Consider the following 18,129-nt stretch of genomic DNA (forward strand, 5'->3'; position numbering starts at 1 on the left):
CTATGAATCTATCTGCAGACCCACCTAAAAAAACTTCGTTGGTAAACCCATTATATTTTAATTAGTAGGATATTTCATATATTAGAATAATAATTAGAAATACACTTTGACACATTCTGTTCATACGAAAAAGTGTCAAATTCTAGTGGAATGTATGCCAGGATTGAGCTTTGGGACATGTTTCAGCAAATGTATTACTCTTGATTTATACATTTTGTGAAATGGATTTATTTTTATTGGATCCAGATTTCAATGTAAAGTGGTGTATAATGTTTTAGTCACAGCTTCTGAAGAGATTGGCAACTACTAATCTTACAATTTCAAGTCTGCTCGAAAGTAGTTTTCTGTAGGAAACTATGGGCTGGAATGAAAGAGGTGAATCTGTGAATCAGTGAATCTGGGCTGCCTTGGAATGTAGCTTCTGGGGACTGGAGGGTGAATGCATCTAACGCCTTCTCCCCAGTTCATGTCATAGAAGAGGCACTGACATGGTTTGATAGAAGCTAGATAGAGTCTGTGATAGTATGGAAGAGAAGTATAAAGATTCCTGCTTCTGAGAGCCATCTGCTGGCTAAGAGAAAGCCTGCAAAAAACCCACAAATGTCTGGTTTGTCCACGTGAATAGAATCTCAATTACAAAGATTTATGTAACTCCGGTTTAACTGAAATTCTCATCAATTCTTTTTTTGGCATGTGGCCTCGGTATTTTTTTTTGTATATTTATTGGAGTATAACTGCTTTACAATGTTGTGTTAGTTTCTGCTGTACAACAAAGTGAATCAGCTATATGTATACATATATCCCCATATCCCCTCCCTCTTGAGCCTCCCTCCCACCCTCCCTATCCCACCCCTCTAGGTGGTCACAGAGCACTGAGCTGATCTCCCTGTGCAATGCGGCTGCTTCCCACTAGCCATCCATTTTAATTTGGAAGTGTATATATGTCAATGCTACTCTCTCACTTCGTCCCAGCTTCCCTGTCCCCCGCTGCGTCCTCAAGTCCGTTCTCTACGTCTGCGTCTTTATTTCTGCCCTGCCACTAGGTTCATCAGTACCCTTTTTTTAGATGCCATATATGTGCATTAGCATATGGTATTTGTTTTTCTCTTTCTGACTTACTTCACTCTGTATGACAGGTCCATCCACCTCATTACAAATAACTCAATTTCATTCCTTTTTATGGCTGAGTAGTATTCCATTGTGTATATATGCCACATCTTCTTTATCCGTTCATCTGTCGATGGACATTTAGGTTGCTTCCATGTCCGGGCTATTGTAAATAGTGCCGCAATGAACATTGGGGTGCATGTGTCTTTTTGAATTATGGTTTTCTCAGGGTATATGCCCAGTAGTGGGATTGCTTGGTCCTATGGTAGTTCTATTTTTAGTTTTTTAAGGAACCTCCATACTGTTCTCCATAGTGGTTGTACCAATTTACCTTCCCACCACCAGTGCAGGAAGGTTCCCTTTTCTCCACGCCCTCTCCAGCATTTATTGTTTCTAGATTTTTTGATGGTGTGGCCTCGATATTTCATTCTCAATGTGGTGTTTGATTTACTAACAAGGAAGTAGTTCTTGCTTCCGTCTCTTCTGTGGCAGAAGCTGATTCAGAATTCCCATAGGTGATATTTATCTCCTGTTGAAAACGATTTTAAAGCAAACTTTGGAAAACAGTACAAAATATACTCTTAAAACTGAATGTTCCCCCTTCCCTTAAGGTAACTGTGTCATGCAACCAACTCTAAATGCTTTTTGGTACAATTGTAAATAAACTAAAATGGCAGGGAAGGAACTAGTTCTGTGGTCTTGATGGTCAAGGAAGACTTAATCGCATACCACTGCCAAACTCAGTCTTCTAAAAACATGTCCCTGGAAAGAAATATGTATTTTACAACAACCTGAAGACAGTATTTTTTAAGGTAGATTAATAGTAAGTAATACTGAGTACCTCTACAAATAAAACAGTTTACCTTAAAATGCTCAAGAGAAAAGTACATTATAGCAGGCTACGTTTAAGAATGCTTTTATGTGCTGTTGTTTTCTATAATAGGATTAGAGGGGAAATTTAAATGATACAGATTATTTTGTTGCTTTTTCATAGTGTGTTATATGCTGGTTTATATTCCTGTTTACCTGAGTCAGTAGAACATATTAACTAGGATTGGGTTCTGGAGTCAATCAACCACTTGGGTTCAAGTTCTGGTGTGGTCACCAACTTTGTTTTGGCCTCGGTCTTAACCTCTCTTTGCCTCAGTTTCCTCATCTGTAAACTAGAGGTACTAATAATATTGACCTCCGAGAGTTGCTTTGAAGCTTAAGGCATTTAGAGCGGTGCCTGGAACATGGTAAGCATTCTGTAAATGTCAGCCGTCATGGTTATCCTCAGCCATACTCCTTGGCGTTCTGTTGAGATGATATATGTGAATTTGCTGAAGCACCTTCTATCCCTCTGTTTTCTGCTCTTGTTTTAAAATTTAGGATGTGTGTGTCCTCCCTTCCCAGCCTTAAACGAATGTCCTAGCTTCTTTTTTCTAACTCCTATAGAAACTCCAATTTCAGTGAAGGGCGTCTCATCACACTCAGGTCACACGTGACAAATGGCCTTTTATTACATGTTGATTACAGTTAACCTTCATTTCTTTCATGGCAGCGGTGTGGTGCCTTCTGTTTAAATAGAGCTGTTCCTGGATATGACTTTTCGAGCCTCTCTGGGTTTAATTCTAATTTAACTTGCCGTTCCAAGCGGGACTGTTGTGTAACTGAAGGCGTGATGCACTCATTTGTTTTCTCTACGTCTAATTATCACAACGCAGTGCCCATGAGGCCCCCTCGGGCATTCATTCACTTTTCTAAATGGTGGAACCTTCTGGGGAAGGGAGTGGGCCTTTAGTTATTGTTCTTTTGAACTGCACGGATATGTTTATTAGTGCAGTGTCTGGGAACACACTAGCAACTCTTTTACCCTGACCATTTTCATCATACCGGGCTTATTACCAAGGATTATTGGAAGAATCCTCTGCTGGGATAGGCAGTAGTTTCTTGCGCATTTCCATTCTTCAGAACAAGGCCAACTTTTGAAGCACACAAGTCAGTGTGTGTGCATTTGAGGATACCTGAAGTGCTTTGGAAACGAAGGGCACATGGCTTTCAGAAAGCATAAGAAGGGCAGGATAGAAGCACCCAACATGTAATTATAGCTGTTCTGTTACCAATACCATGCTTTTAAGCCCCAGGATGAGTTAAGAATCAGTCCTTCACCCTTTTGCACTCACCTAGATGCTTACCTAGGATCAAAGGGAAGCTTTTTCTTTCATTCACCAGCATCTTATACGTGTTCAGAGGGATCTCAGCAGTCTCCCACTGAGAATTTTAATTGTAAGCTGTGCTTTAGAATGCCATTCTCTTGAACTTAAAGAACCAAGGCACTTTTATGTACATGTGGTTTTAATGGTTACCCAGAATCCCAGATATTCAGTAGCCACTTTGTATACTATAGCATTTAAAACATGAAATTTAGGGAAATGAGAGTAAGAGTGAGGAATTGAGTGACCATTATTGGAAGATTTGCAGTCAAAGGATCCTGGTAAGGATTAGTTAACCAATTAAAGATTCATTAATTAGTTGATTATATTAAATTAAAAATTAGGAATACCTGACTTAATACATTCTTCCATTCATCCATCTATTCATTCATTCTATTTAGCAAACATTTCTTATATGCCCACAATGTTCTAGGCTCCAGAGACACAAAAATACTTGGTACCAGCCCTGTGACTATCAGATTTCCTGCCATGGACTTGGCCAAACACCCAACCCACAATTGTCTTCCGCCTACAGTGCCCCCTAACTGTAGGATCATGCCGTGGGCCCCAGTACAGCAGCAGTCCTCTGTGGAGTTGGGTTGTCCTCTCCTCTTCCTGTGTTCTTTAAGCTCTTCTGCACTTTTTATTCTTTTTCACTTCAGCCCCACTTACCTTCCTGCCTTTCCACAAAGAGATCAAATAAGTTCTGAAAGGTACAGGCTAGCCTAAGGTTCTTTGATGTCTTCTGAGGATGTCTCTACCATTTAAAAAGGGGAACCAGGGAAAATTTTACCCACTGAATATCATTTTAAAGCTAGTTTTTGCTCGGTCCAGCTATTCATTGCACATACCTTTTTAAAAATTATTTTTATCGTCATCATCATCTTTACACATATACCTTTAGGTGGTTGTTCTTCATAATGTCCTAAAACATTTCACTTTAAAATGAGGAAAACCAGGGTATGAAGTTTTGTAGAACATTAAGGCCGTCCACCTAACCTGTCTTCATTTAATGTAAATTCAGAAATCTGAGTGCAGTAATTTTATACCATTCTATAGCCCTTGCTTCCCCTTCTCTGCCTGCCGTATAGTTCAGTAGTTGATTGACTGTATAACAGCATTACTTCAGTCCCTTAAAGACCTACTTAGTAGTTACTCAGTTTTTTATTTCAGATTTATTTTTCACTTTTCTCTGTATACATGTATACATAGCAAGATAAATAGCTAAAGTCAACTATGGGCAAACAATATGTGTGTGTGATTATGCTTAGTTACATTTAGACTTCTGCGTACTAGTGTGTAGAAATTATTGTACAAAACAGAGGGTTCTTATTATAGACTTTAAGTTATAATTTGAAGGAAAGAAATACCATATCATATTCTCAATTTGAAAGATGCCAAACATACCACAACGTGAAAGTTTCTATTTTTGAGGGCCCCCAGTGACAAGATCCATATTTGTTTTTATGACTAGATATTCAAGAAGTGAATTACTGTTGCCCTCTTACCACACACACACACACACACACACACACACACACACACACACACACAGTCTTAATTATTTGCAAAAATCACAGCCTATGCCAGAACATACCTTGTTAGGAGTGACTAAAGCTGTTCTCTCATGGGCAGACCTGTCACACTATTTTGACTCTTTTCACAATAGTCTCCAATCCCTACAACTGAGTCAATGGTGTGGAAAACCACAAATCCGTATTGAGTGATAAGAAGGCTGAAAAAGTGGCTTAGCTCTCCCATATGTTCTTTCCTTCAACTACTAGAAACCTTGCACAAAACTGTTTAAGATACTAGTAGATAAACATCATTTATATTTGATCTTATCTAATAATATGAAGCTTTGGCTACTGAATCTGTTATTTGTACAAGTGAAAAGATGCACTGAAAACCTAAAAGGCAAGTACATGGAAGGAGACATTCAAAACAAGTTCACTGGAGCAATGTTATAGTGAAATATTAGAAATAATTTATATGTCCATCACCTAGGAAATGGATTTTAAAATGCTGAGATGATATTCTTTGGACTACTCCCGTATTTCATCTGAGTCAAGTATCAAGCAACTACAGCCCGTGGATCAATTACAGCCCACTATTTGTTTTATAAATAAAGTTTTATCAGAACATAGCCATACTCATTTGTTTATATATTTATCTATAGCTACTTTCATGCTACAGTTGCAGGGTTGATTTGTTACAACATAGACTGTATGACTCTCAGTCAAAATAAAATATTCACTTCTAGCCCTTCACAGAAGCAATTTACCAACTCCTGATCTAGGTTAAAACACCATCTATTGTAAAATACACCATTACTTTATATACCACTAAGAAAGAAAAAAAATATATGTCAAACTATGACAAGCTGTCAAATGTCAGAAGCATCCTGCTTTTAGAGACATTAAAATATTCATCTTAGAATCAATGAACTGTGGTATATAGCATTGCAAATAAACAATACAGTGTATCCATATGAACAGATCTCAGATCCTCGGTGTCAAGTGAACAAAAGTCAAGTGTAGAACAATTTGCAGAATCATGTGAACAGCATATTATTTATTTGTCTCTTAAAAAACACCAAACAATATAATGAGTTTCCGTGAATGCAGATATATATCAGTAAGCATGATTTAAAAGAATCGGAAGAATTTAAAGAAAGCTGATGATAGAGGTTTTCCCTGAGAGGAGAAGGGACCAGGATAATGATAGAAGGGGGGAGGGGTATCTTTATCTGTTGAGTTCAGGTTTTTCAAGGATTGATTTATTAATAGAAAGGAATTTTAAAAAGCATCAAAGCATGGAAAACCTGGAAGAAAGTAATGTCAAAGTATTAATAGTGGTAAATTTTTTATAGTAGGAATATGGGTGATTTCTTTTTTTTAGTGTATTTCACTCTAATTTTCAAGAACTTCATGAATAACTAAAGAAGATGAGTCATGCTCTTCATTTCTATCTCAATCAAAAGACATTAAGGTTGGAAGAAGTACATGTTAATCGGTTACCTGACATTACAAACTAATCCTGTTTTTCTACTGTGGCATTAAGGTTAAACAATGTAAAAGTCAGGGCCAAATTTCATAGTTAAAACTTTTTTTCATAATGTGGTACAGCTAATCTTTCAATACAGTGAACTTTATTCCTCACCGTGAAAAACCACCAACGAGAAAAGTCAAATGTCAGGTGCATTTTACAGAACTGAAATAGCTTGTCATGAGTCATGTTATTGTTGTACTGATGTCATTTCTTTCAACCCGACCTTGCTTGTTTTGAAATTACGTTGTGATTTTACACGATTGTGTATGTTGTCGTGTGCAATTCAGACCCTCATGTTACTTATTAAATGCATTCATTTTGTCATTTGTCTATGGCAGGTCTTCCTAAAATATGCTCTGTAAGTGTCTTCACAAGTTCAAAAGTTTGAGAGATAGTTTTAACACCGCCAGATTATTTCTTTTGATGATGGGGATCTACTCACTCACCACTGCTTTCGTTTAGTTTTTGTTCTTGTCATTTTGTTGTTACTTTAAGCATGTCTTTCTCTCCCTAAGAGTGTTTCCTCAAAAATAGGTCTAGCTGCCTGCCTTCAAGATTAAGAAATGAAATGTGTGCCAGAAGGTGACAGCGGGAAATGTGGACAGGGGACCTTGAGTCTATGAAGCTGCAGGCTATGAGCCTCAGGTGTCATGGCAATGGAACCAAACAGAGTGCTGTATTGCTCACCATTTAAATCTACTTTTTCTTTTTCCAGTTCAATCTCACCATTTAGTATTGAGAGCACAAGACGCCAGAGAAGGTCTGAATCCCCAGACTCCAGAAAACGGCGTATCCACAGATGTGATTTTGAGGGATGCAACAAAGTGTACACAAAAAGTTCTCACCTGAAGGCTCATCGAAGGACACATACAGGTACAGCTCTGCAGGGCGTCTCCCCTGAGGGTCGCTGAGAGTCCAGAAAGGGCCAACTACTTGGCTTTGGAGCCATGAGTGTGCTGGAATGTTCTGTGCTCACCCATCACATGTGCATCATATGTTCCTTTCTGAGCGGAGTACATTCCCTCTCTCAGTTGAAAAAAGGCCTGAGTCTTCATGAAGTTTAGCAAGCAAAGAAGTATTTCTTTTGTGTCTTAAGGACTTTTAAAATAATAGTATGAACACGGTGGTCTAGTCTTTTTCGTAATCAGCGTTGCCACTTAATCGTTGTCTAGTTATTAGGTTTCAAAATGTCCACATAACATACCAAACAAGCTGAACAAAATCATTCTCTTAAAGTTATCGTTTTCACCACCACTTAGATCATGTTTTTCTCCCCTTGATCTCATCCCCCAAATAACCAAACAGATAACCCCCCTCCAAAAAAAAATGAAATAAGATTGACATATACATAGCACTGTGGGGAGTTTAAAACAATACTTCCACATGATTCCATTTGATTCTCACTGGTATTTTTTTGTATAAGAAGAGGATTTTTCGTATTCACAGTTTTCAAAGAACGAAATTGAGATCACAAGTGATCCACTGACTTTGTCACCATCCATTCACCCGTACACCTACCCAGGAAAGAAGCCAGTGACTCTTCACTTAGCTCCCTACCCACCCCATCAATCCTCTACCCTGTTTGTCCCTCACCTGGCATCCCCTGGCTTCCTTCCTTGGCTTCTGGATCCCATTGGGTACCATCAATGGGAGGCTCTGGGAAGAGACCAAAGGTGGAAGGAGGGACCCCCAATTACAGAACTTTTTGGTCAGAAAAGTGACTGGTGACTGGAATGTGTGAACCTCAGAGAAGCAGAGAGAAGAGAGAAATCATTCACATGCATTCCTGGTAGCAACGTGCTATAGAGCCAGTAACTATCCTCGACAGGAGTCAGCCTCCAGCACCTGCCTCTATCTGGGAGCTTCACGTGTAACAGACTCCTGTGGGGCTGCGTAAATCGTGCTCCCATCTCAGATACATTGAGAGACCACACTGTATAAACTGTTTCTCAGCTGAGGTAGCAAAATCATTTAAATCGTCATTCTTTGCCATTTATTGAGCCATGTTCTTATATCAGATTATTTGAAAGCTGCTTTACAGAGACTTTCGTGACTCTGATCGTTAAGATGGGACATCTTTTTGTGTGTGTGATGAAGTTATAGCACGGGATGCTTGCCTGAAGTCAGAAAAGCTTTATAGAATCCGAAGTTTACCTCTGCTTATATAATACATTAATACTATTACTGTTTCTAAGGGAATTCAACGCGGTGTGAAAACTGTCGCTTCCATCTTTCCTCCCTATCCCCAGTCCTTATCCCTTTTCTACTTAATTCCAAATTCTTTCCTCTCCATTGATCCAGAGCTTTCCCAGGAGAGGTTTTCATCTATTTCTTCGGCACTATTTCTTCTTTTCGGTACGCGGGCCTCTCACTGTTGTGGCCTCTCCCATTGCGTCGGCATTATTTTTGAATCAATTTTCTTTCTTTCTTTTTTTGGATCCGAAAAATTAAGCCATTTAATATTTAAGTTAAGTTTTTATTGAAGTTAGTTGATTTATAATGTTGTGTTAGTTTCAGGTGTACAGCAAAGTGATTCCATTTGACATACACATATACCTTTTTTTTTTCAGATTCTTTTCCCTTAAAGGTTACTACAAAATGTTGAGTATAGTTCCCTTGCTATATAGTAGGTCCTTGTTGGTTATCTATTTTATATAGAATAGTGTGTCTTCGATTTTCTCATTAAGGCCAAGAATGCGTATAGAGACATGAAAGTTGAATAAGCATGTTTCATCTATCAGTAGACAGTGAACACAAATCAGAGGAGTAAGTACGATCAGCTCATATTACTGACTTCTTATGGGAGCATTTCAGTTAAAGGAAAAACAGAATGACCTTTCTTCAGTGAATCCTTGTATATTTTGAGTTACTTCTGTTTTCCTTGAACTTTCCAAAATACTTATTATCCCCATTTTCACATAGGCACCCTCTATTTCATTTATGCAAGTGATGAACAGTGAAAGAGAGGAAAAGTTTTAATGAGGTACTATTAAAGGATTGAATGTTATGGCATGATAGGATTGCATCTTATAGGTTTTAATATAGATTGTGAAAGTGGGGGAGATGTGATGTGTGCATTATAATTCAAAGCAATATAAACCTTTAATGCTGAAGCAGAAGTAATTAGTTTGGCTTATTAATAAGATGAAATCGTCGACTCCTAGGGTCCAAATGGACCTTATATGTCACCAAGTCTAGTTCGTTTCCTAGTTAGAGGGATCCTTGGGTGTCATCTTTCACAGAGATCCAGCCCCTATACTATGCAGTATTCTGCACACTTAACATATTTTTTCTTTCATTTGATCCACACAATAACCAGTGTCATTACCTCCTTGGTATGAGTGTGACTCCCGGTCAAGTATTATTTCCCATCTCTCCTTAAGCGCCTCGCGTGACAGAGAGCTTTTTCTTGTGCAAGACAAGTTGGGTGACATTTCTGAGGGCGGAGTCCTCGTCTCTTACAGCATTGAATTGTCTCTGATGGCGTTGTTTGGCTCCCGTTGTCTCGTTGTCAAAGGGAATAGCTGGAGCCATCACAGCGTAAATTTCACTTCCAGCACCCTGGTGCTCTTCTCAGCGCTGTCATGAACGGCTGGTGTCTTCCTCTCTCCAAACTAGACACCCGCTGTTCTCTCAGCCACGTTTTCCTATATGCCAACATATCACAGTATCTTTTAACGTTTTCACACCACAAATTGAGGGAAGAGCTCTTGTTAATGGACGTCTCTTAATAGACGTAAAGATAATGATAAGTCTTTTAGCAGTTGACTCTGTTAGGTCATCTAAATCAAAAACTGCTGAAAACCGGATCTTCCCATCCCCTGTACCTATAACGGATTTCTTTTCAACTTAAACGCGCAGTGTTGTATTTGTCATTGAACCTGTCCCTCAGATGATGGCTCCCTTGGGAATAGTGGGTTTCCCGTCACTGAGGTGTTTTGCACCAGGCTAGGTGACTTCTTGTGGGAGATACAGGACAGAGTCATTACTATGGGGGCTGCACATACCCTTTCAAGTCTGGGAAATAATTATACTGCATCCATTTTATTGACTTGGGCTCATTATTCTAATAAATTGAAAAGATTTTGGAGCGCTCCCTGCCCACCTTGCTTTTACTTTTTTAGCTTTCTCCTTCAGCTTCTCCATTTTTCCAAGTACTAAGTAGAACAGGTTCAAGGAAAAAGCCCTGAGATGTGATGTTGGAGACTTCCATCCAAGTGGGTCTTAATTTATTAACTTACAGCTAAGAATCCACTTAGTTGTCCTACTCCAATCCATGTTTCTTGATCTCACAGCTGCATCCGAAAGTCCTTGTGAAATTCCTGCTCCAAACCCAGATACGGCAAGTTCATCCATCCACTTAGCAGAGAAATACTTACTCTGCTCAAGGCAGAGTCTCCTAAACTACCAGTCAAATAACAGTACTTTTAAAAAGAAAGAATGAAATTTGCTTGATTTGCTGCCACTGGTTCAAAGTGAGCCCATACTGGTTTCTGATTTATAATTACACGCAAGATTTCATAACTTAGGGTTCAAAGTAAAATCAACACTAGTTCTATAGGGATTCAGGTTGACTTGCTTTGATTTTAATAAATATCTTCTTAGCCTTACCTTTGCTTCAGGCATATTGCGTAAGTTATTTGTGTGTGACCAGTAATAATGAATGTGAAGTTTGGGATTATAACAGATGACTTATGAGAACTACACACGCAATGGGAGGTGAGCAAGGGACAACAAGACACTTTCTTTGAGAAAGTCACGTTAATTCTAACTTTAACACTTGATCTTTTGTGCTTTATTAGTACATGATCAGTCATCTGTTTAGGACTTATACGTACAGTAAATTAAACATATTTGTAGGAGCGTGAAAGAGGATCATTTTCTATATATTAACGAGGAATTTAGAGTAAAAAATAAAAGACATGCTGAAGAGTAGCTTTTAAAAATAATTAAATATCGTTTCATAAATGTGCAGTTTAGATAATAACATAAAGGTTTGACCAAATATTTTTAAATGCCTACTAACACCTGTCTGTGGTAAGTTGTTTAAGGCACTTTCAATAGAAGGAAAAAAATATATCTCGGTCATCGCATCCGCCCCTTTGTCAGCAGGTACATTATTCCTACTCACTGGCCTAAATTGTGTGTTTCCTCTGCATGAAGCAGTGTGCAGTGTATTTAAATGAATATGCAGTGTATTGAAATTAAAGGTCATTTAAATCTGTGCTAAACATAACTACTATGTATTAATACAATGAGTTTCCCTCACTTTAAGAATTTCATTACTTATTAAGTGATCTAAATATGAATTTTAGAAAAAATGGTTTTATGAGTTTGGTATTGCTGTTTAGAATTCTTATTCCTTTCTAAAAATGTATGCCATTGTGTTTTCTAAAATGCAGTTCAAGCAAATAACGCGCAGGCACCAGTGATTCTTACAACCACTAGATGGCGAACTACAACCAGATGTTGGGTCTAGTCTAAGAGGGTCCAAGGAAGAGTCCCCTAGAACCCTCTAGTGGTACGTTTGACAGGGCGTGATGATCACTGCTCTGCAGAATATTATAATTTAATGATGAACAAGGAAACGGCAAGATAAAGATTTAAAACCAGATTTTTAAATAAGTAGTTTTGACCTATAAAAATGTTGTTTCAGATGAATCTGAAATTTTCAACTTGGTATCCTGCTCTCTAATAAATCTGAGGCTCATTTAGCCAATCTTGTCTAATAATCATTTGAATTCATATGAAAACGAGACACCAAAGTTTTAAAAATTAGTAAATATAGAGAAGCCCCATGTCTTATGTCTGGCTTTAGCAAAAATAATTCATATCTGAATTTTACACATCAAGGAAGTTAACTCATATGGATGCTTTAAAAATTTTAACCAGTTTTGATTTAAACGTCTCTAAAATATGTCCTTCCCTACCTTTACAAATGAAAGAGATGATGTATTATTTAGCCCTTCCCTTGAGGAATGAGGACTTTGTAACTAATATCACGTGCTATAATTAATATCAGATAATGACTATGCGTGCGCGCGCGCGCACACACACATACACCCCAGTCCAAAATGCTTGTGGATTCCATGCTTTTTCACTTTCTTTCTTGTCTCATTAATTCTCATTGCTATTCCTATATTTCTTGCTTCTAATTTGACATCTTATTTTATTGGATGAGATTCTGAAATGATTTGATGATATCCTACAAAGAAAATCATGAGCTATGTGACAGCTGTGCATCTTGGTGGCCTTTTGTTCACAAGTCTTGGGGTTGCTAGATCTTACCTTCAGGCGATGGGGTGCTACTTATACTTTCACATCTATCTTCATTAATTAAATAACTCGTTCCATATAAAGCTCCACGTCAGACCCTCTGTCTAGATTCATTGTTAGATAAAGCATAGGGCTTAGTGATGCCAGGATAATGAATCACTTAAGAACAAACTGACGTTTTTCAGGTAAAAATCCTCTGCAAATAAGCTGTTTGCAGATCTTGGCCAGAGAGCTCACAGATACGCTCCATATTGGTAACTGTGAAGAAATAGAAAACTATCATAGAAATAGCACTAAATTTGAAGTCAGGCAACAGAAATTTGTCTGTGGCCCCTAACTGGCTTGTGAGCTTAGACAAGCTACTTAACTCTATGTATCTCAGGCTTTCTATTTTTTTAACTTTGAACATAAATATAGCAAGTTGTTGCATAATTACCACAGGGGGCCTCATTGTTACATCCCCAGTGAATACAGTGACTAACACATTGTAAGGACCCAATCATTATTTGTTGAATTGAAATTGTGTATGTCTGGATATTGACGTGGATATATATTATTAATATGAGCAGTAGGTTCAAGGCAAAAAAGTTTGGATAATTTAATGTATCATCACAATCAGCTGTAATTATATAATCTCTTTACTTCAGACTCAACTAATTTAATATTTATATAATGCAGAAAAAGTTGGAGTAAAAGTATTATTTTATCAGCCCTTTGTCATCATTTTTATAATGATAGTATAAATAATCTTTTCAGGGACGTATTTTAAATACTTAGTAAAACGTAGTCTTTTATTTGAAAGGACCTATTCATAGACAGATTCAACAAGACAGATATTTATTGAGCATTTTCCATGTCTAAGGCACTATAGATTTTTCTTGACAAAGGCAGAAAGAGGCAGAACCCCCATCTTCCATGAGCTTCTCCATAAGTATACTAGGTAAGGTGCATTGAACAGTCACAGCGAAGGCCAGGTCTACAAAGTCATATAATAAAGATACAAGCAGAATAACAAAAGAACACCATGGGCGTTGTCTGTTATGGCCAGGGCATTTGGGGACACCTTTCTAAGCTGGGCATGCAAGGCCCTTCTCATCTGACTCCTTTTCATCCGTCAAACCTCATTTGCTGACCCCGTCCCAATTTCCCCCATTCCCCACCCACACAAATGAAGCAACCTCCAGACATGCCCAGCTGCATGGAGTTCATTTGTATGTTCTTGCACCTACCTGAAATGGCCTGCCTGGGCACCTCCATTTTTGCTTCTTGAGTTGGTAAACTCCTATTTATTTTTGGAAACTGCCTCAGTGTCACCTTATCTGTGAAGCTCTCTGACCACCCTCCTTCCCTAGGCAGGTAGAATTTTTTCCTCCGTGACCCTGGAACACTTGGACGTTTCCTTGTTGCAGCAGCACAGTGGGCAGAGAGGAAAGCATGTGGGAAACAGTGGAGCAGTAGAGACAGGAGGGCATGGCATCTGCTTGGACGTGAGGGCAGGGGAAGGGGAGACTTTGAAGACATCTGGGGTGCATGGTTAGGAGGAAGGAATGCTGTGAACAGACATGGAGACCAGCAGTGAGAGAGAACTGATATTTCCTGAGGACCTGCCAGGTCCCAGGCACAGTGCCCCGCTCTGCTAGTGCTTTACATATTTTAATCACATCTGTAAATCCCCTGGAAGGTTAGAGCACTTGTCCACTGTCATGGAATGAACAAGGAAGGAGTGGAGCTGTGATGCAGACTCTAGTTTCTCTAGAACCTGTGCTGCTGTCATTACACCTGGTCTCAGACAAGTTTGCTAATAACCTGCCAGTCTCTCCCACTAGGGCCACACTCCATGCAGGTCTAGCTAGCGGTTCCTACCTGTTTAGAGTTGCTCATTAAGGTACTTGGAAGTATCAAGATAGCAAGTGATTGGTAAATGGCCTATTTTTAAGGATTTTCATCATAATGTGAACTGATCTTTTTTTGTTTGTTTTTTGGTTTTTTTCGGCCATGCTGTGTGACTTGCGGGATCTTAGTTCCCTGACCGGGGATCAAACCTGGGACCCCTGCAGTGGAAGCATGGAGTCCTAACCACTGGACCACCAGGGAATTCCCAGTCTTTCTTGAAAGTCGACTAAAGTTTTGCTTTGTTAGAAAGCCAGTGAGAAGACTGGCTTTCTAACAGGAGCATTAATAATTAAACTGGAGGTAGCAGGACATAAGACAGGGAAACAGAGCAGTAGAAGTTGGTATTGGTGAAAGGTGGTGAAACTCTAAAAAGAGGCAGACCATCTTCATAGAGATGAACTGGAGGGGACATTTGGAAGGCAGAACTGGCAAATGTAATAATCGGGTTGGGGCAGGTAGAGAATAACCGATAGGAAAGAGTCCAAGAAATCTCGCCAACTGGAGAGATGTATGACTTGATACCTGAGTAGATGGGCTTGTCTTTTTTCCAGATATCAAAATAGAAGGAGGAACATGTCTCATCTAAGTGGTAGATGCTGAATAACGTTTTGGTCACATGGGGTTGCTTTCGGGCTGCCAACTGGAGATGTTGTCTCCCCTTCCATGGTGCTTGGGAGAGAGACGGAGGTGTAGACACTTGCGAATCTTTCCCTTATAAGTTGTGGTAGAAGCTGTGGAAACCAAGGAGAACCTATGCAAGTGAGAAGATGTCAAAGCCCAAATCTCAGTAAACATTTGTGTCAGCGTCCCCAGCCTTTTTGGCACCAGGGACTGGTTTCGAGGAAGATAATTTTTCCACGGACCAGGGCGGGGGATGTTGTGGGGATGATTCAAGCGCATTACACTTATTGTGCACTTTATTTCTATTATTATTACATTGTAATATATAATGAAATAATTATGCAACTCACCATAATGCCGACAGGAGGCGGGGCTCAGGCAGTAATGCGAGGGATGGGGAGCGGCTCTAAATACAGAGGAAGCTTTGCTCGCTCTCCCACCACGCACCTCCCGCTGTGTGGCCTGGTTCCTAACAGGCCACGGACCAGTACTGGTTGGGGGTTGGGGACCCCTGATTTATGTGACAGGTAAAGGAAGGCGTCTACAAAAGAAACTGAGGAAAAGGTAACCAGAACCAGGAAGATAAACGTTGTCCCTACATAGAAATATAAACTCAGCCACATAGAGTATTATCCTTAGACCTTGAACTTTTTACTTCCAGTAAAGTACATTTTTATTTTAGGGTATTTTTTTTTTTTTTTTTTGCGGTACGCGGGCCTCTCACTGTTGTGGCCTCTCCCGTTGCGGAGCACAGGCTCCGGACGCTCAGGCTCAGCGGCCATGGCTCACGGGCCCAGCCGCCCTGCGGCATGTGGCATCTTCCCGGACCAGGGCACGAACCTGCGTCCCCTGCATCGGCAGGTGGACTCTCAACCACTGCGCCACCAGGGAAGCCCTATAAGGTATTTTTAACTTCATTTACATTTGATTTCTAGAGGAGAGGGTCTAGCCTCTGGGTTAACACAGTGTTTGTCCTGTAAGTACTAGCTCATATTCTGTCAGTCTGCTTGGCCAGTTCTGACTGGATATCTTGGTTTACGAAAGCAGTGATTTAAGGTGTTGAGAGGCATTGTAGGGTAGTGGTTAGGATTGTGACCTTGGGTGTCAGGCTCCCTGGGTTGAAATCCCCCCTCCATCCACCACATACTAACTCTGGGTGAAGTGGGGTTGGTTACAGCAACTACAGTTAGGGTTGAAGTTAAATGAGTTCAGATCCATAAAACTCTTAGAGCTAAGTGTGGTAGATGGAAGACGCTATATGCTGTAGCAAATATTATTTTCATCAAAGAAATCCACTATATAATTGCATGAAAAAAAAGACCCACTTGGTCTTGTTTACACATAATGAAAAGGAGAATTAATTCAGTCCAGACAGTTCCATAGGGCAGATACTAACAAACTGATCACTTGTTTGATTGAATTGACAAGACCAAACGGATCAAACAAATTATAGAATAGACTGGTCTACTTGGCCTATAAAGGAGTTTTATACTTAAAACGTTAGAAAAAATCAGGATCAGGATCGGCATCCATTTTACCTGCAAATCTTAATTCCTTCCTTAAAAATAACAAATGGGGGCTTCCCTGGTGGCGCAGTGGTTGAGAGTCCGCCCGCCGATGCAGGGGACACGGGTTCGTGCCCCGGTCCGGGAGGATCTCACATGCTGCGGAGCGGCTGGGCCTGTGAGCCATGGCCGCTGAGCCTGAGCGTCCGGAGCCTGTGCTCCGCAACGGGAGAGGCCACAGCAGTGAGAGGCCCGCTTACCACAAAAAAAAAAAAAAAAAAAAACCAAATTGGATTTATTTTTAACTTTATGTTATTTATATTTCTTAGCAGAAACAGAAAAACATTGAACTTCATAACTATAGAATTCAGTATCCTTTATTGAGCACCTGTCATTTGCCAGGCACATGGCATGTGTATTTCTAAGTTTCACAGTGGGAACAGTGTTCCCATTTTACAGACGGGGAACAGAGTTTCAGAAAGCTTAACTCTCTAGCCTGAGATCCAGTCGCAGATTGGAGACTGAGCCTCATTTGACCGTGCATTCCTCTTGATTTCAAAGCCTGTGCTGTTTTCTGCCCCCTTAACACCAGCAAGAAGGAAGGCAGCCTTGTCTACCCCTGGACAAGTCAAGGGCCTTGTAATCTCAGCTCTAGGTTTCTGTTTCCTCATTTTCAAAGGACCTAATTTCCTTCCAGATCTAAAATTCTGTGAACTTTTATGAACTAATGTAACAGAAACCAGAAAACAAGATAGGAATCTTGATTCTGGGTTTTTTTTTTCCCCTCATATGCAAATACCATTCCTCAAGTGAAACAGATTGTCACAGCAAATATGTTGAGCCTTGAGTGTAATGAAGCTCATTTGTCAGTGTCTGGGGCCCCCTGACTTTATAAAAGTTAAACAGGGACACATTTCAGAAATGCACTTCTGAACTGAAGAAAATGCCTATGTTTCCTGTTGCCAAAGGTGTTTTTTTTTTTTTTTCGGTTGCTTGAGAAAATAATAGAGAGAAGCTGATGTGAGGACATGGGCGTTTTGTTTGACGGGGAGCTTTTGCAAACTGCACATTCCTTTTCTGTTGTTGCTCACACGTCATTTTAATATGAAAGGGCACCTGTCTTTTGTCTCAGGACACATTTACCTTTCAGCGTTTCAGATGGTGAAATGGGAGGTACCCGAAAAAGTTATTTTTGTTTCCTGGGTTTTGGGAATCCATTCAATACCTGATGTTTTCTTTAGACTTTATTATGCCTTCTGCTGGGTAAATGTCATGGAAATGCACTGAGTGACTCTTAATCCTTTTCTTTAACCAAAATTGAAAGAGGCAGCAGTTCTCATAATAAATCAGTTTCTTGACTGTTTCAAGAAAAAAACCTTGATGAGAGTTTTCATTTTCCCAGGATACTTAATTAGAATACTAGAATACTATTTAAATAATGCCTGTGAATACACACACACACACACACACACACACACGCA

The 18,129-nt window shown here is 39.6% G+C and overlaps 1 protein-coding gene across 8 annotated transcripts in view; it reads left to right on the forward strand.

Moving 5' to 3' along the window:
* KLF12 (Kruppel like factor 12) overlaps window positions 1-18,129 on the forward strand; it is a 445,831-nt gene that overhangs the window by 413,481 nt on the left and 14,221 nt on the right. For all 8 annotated transcript variants that reach the window (XM_029210579.1, XM_029210576.1, XM_029210582.1 and 5 more), the window contains one exon: window positions 7,069-7,226. In XM_029210579.1, coding sequence (XP_029066412.1) covers window positions 7,069-7,226 — 158 coding nt within the window. The remainder of the gene's footprint in view (window positions 1-7,068; window positions 7,227-18,129) is intronic.

The sequence above is a fragment of the Monodon monoceros genome, unplaced genomic scaffold (assembly GCF_005190385.1).
Source record: "Monodon monoceros isolate NGI ecotype Baffin Bay Population unplaced genomic scaffold, NGI_Narwhal_1 Super_Scaffold_8, whole genome shotgun sequence".
In the NCBI taxonomy this organism is placed as follows: Eukaryota; Metazoa; Chordata; class Mammalia; order Artiodactyla; family Monodontidae; genus Monodon; species Monodon monoceros.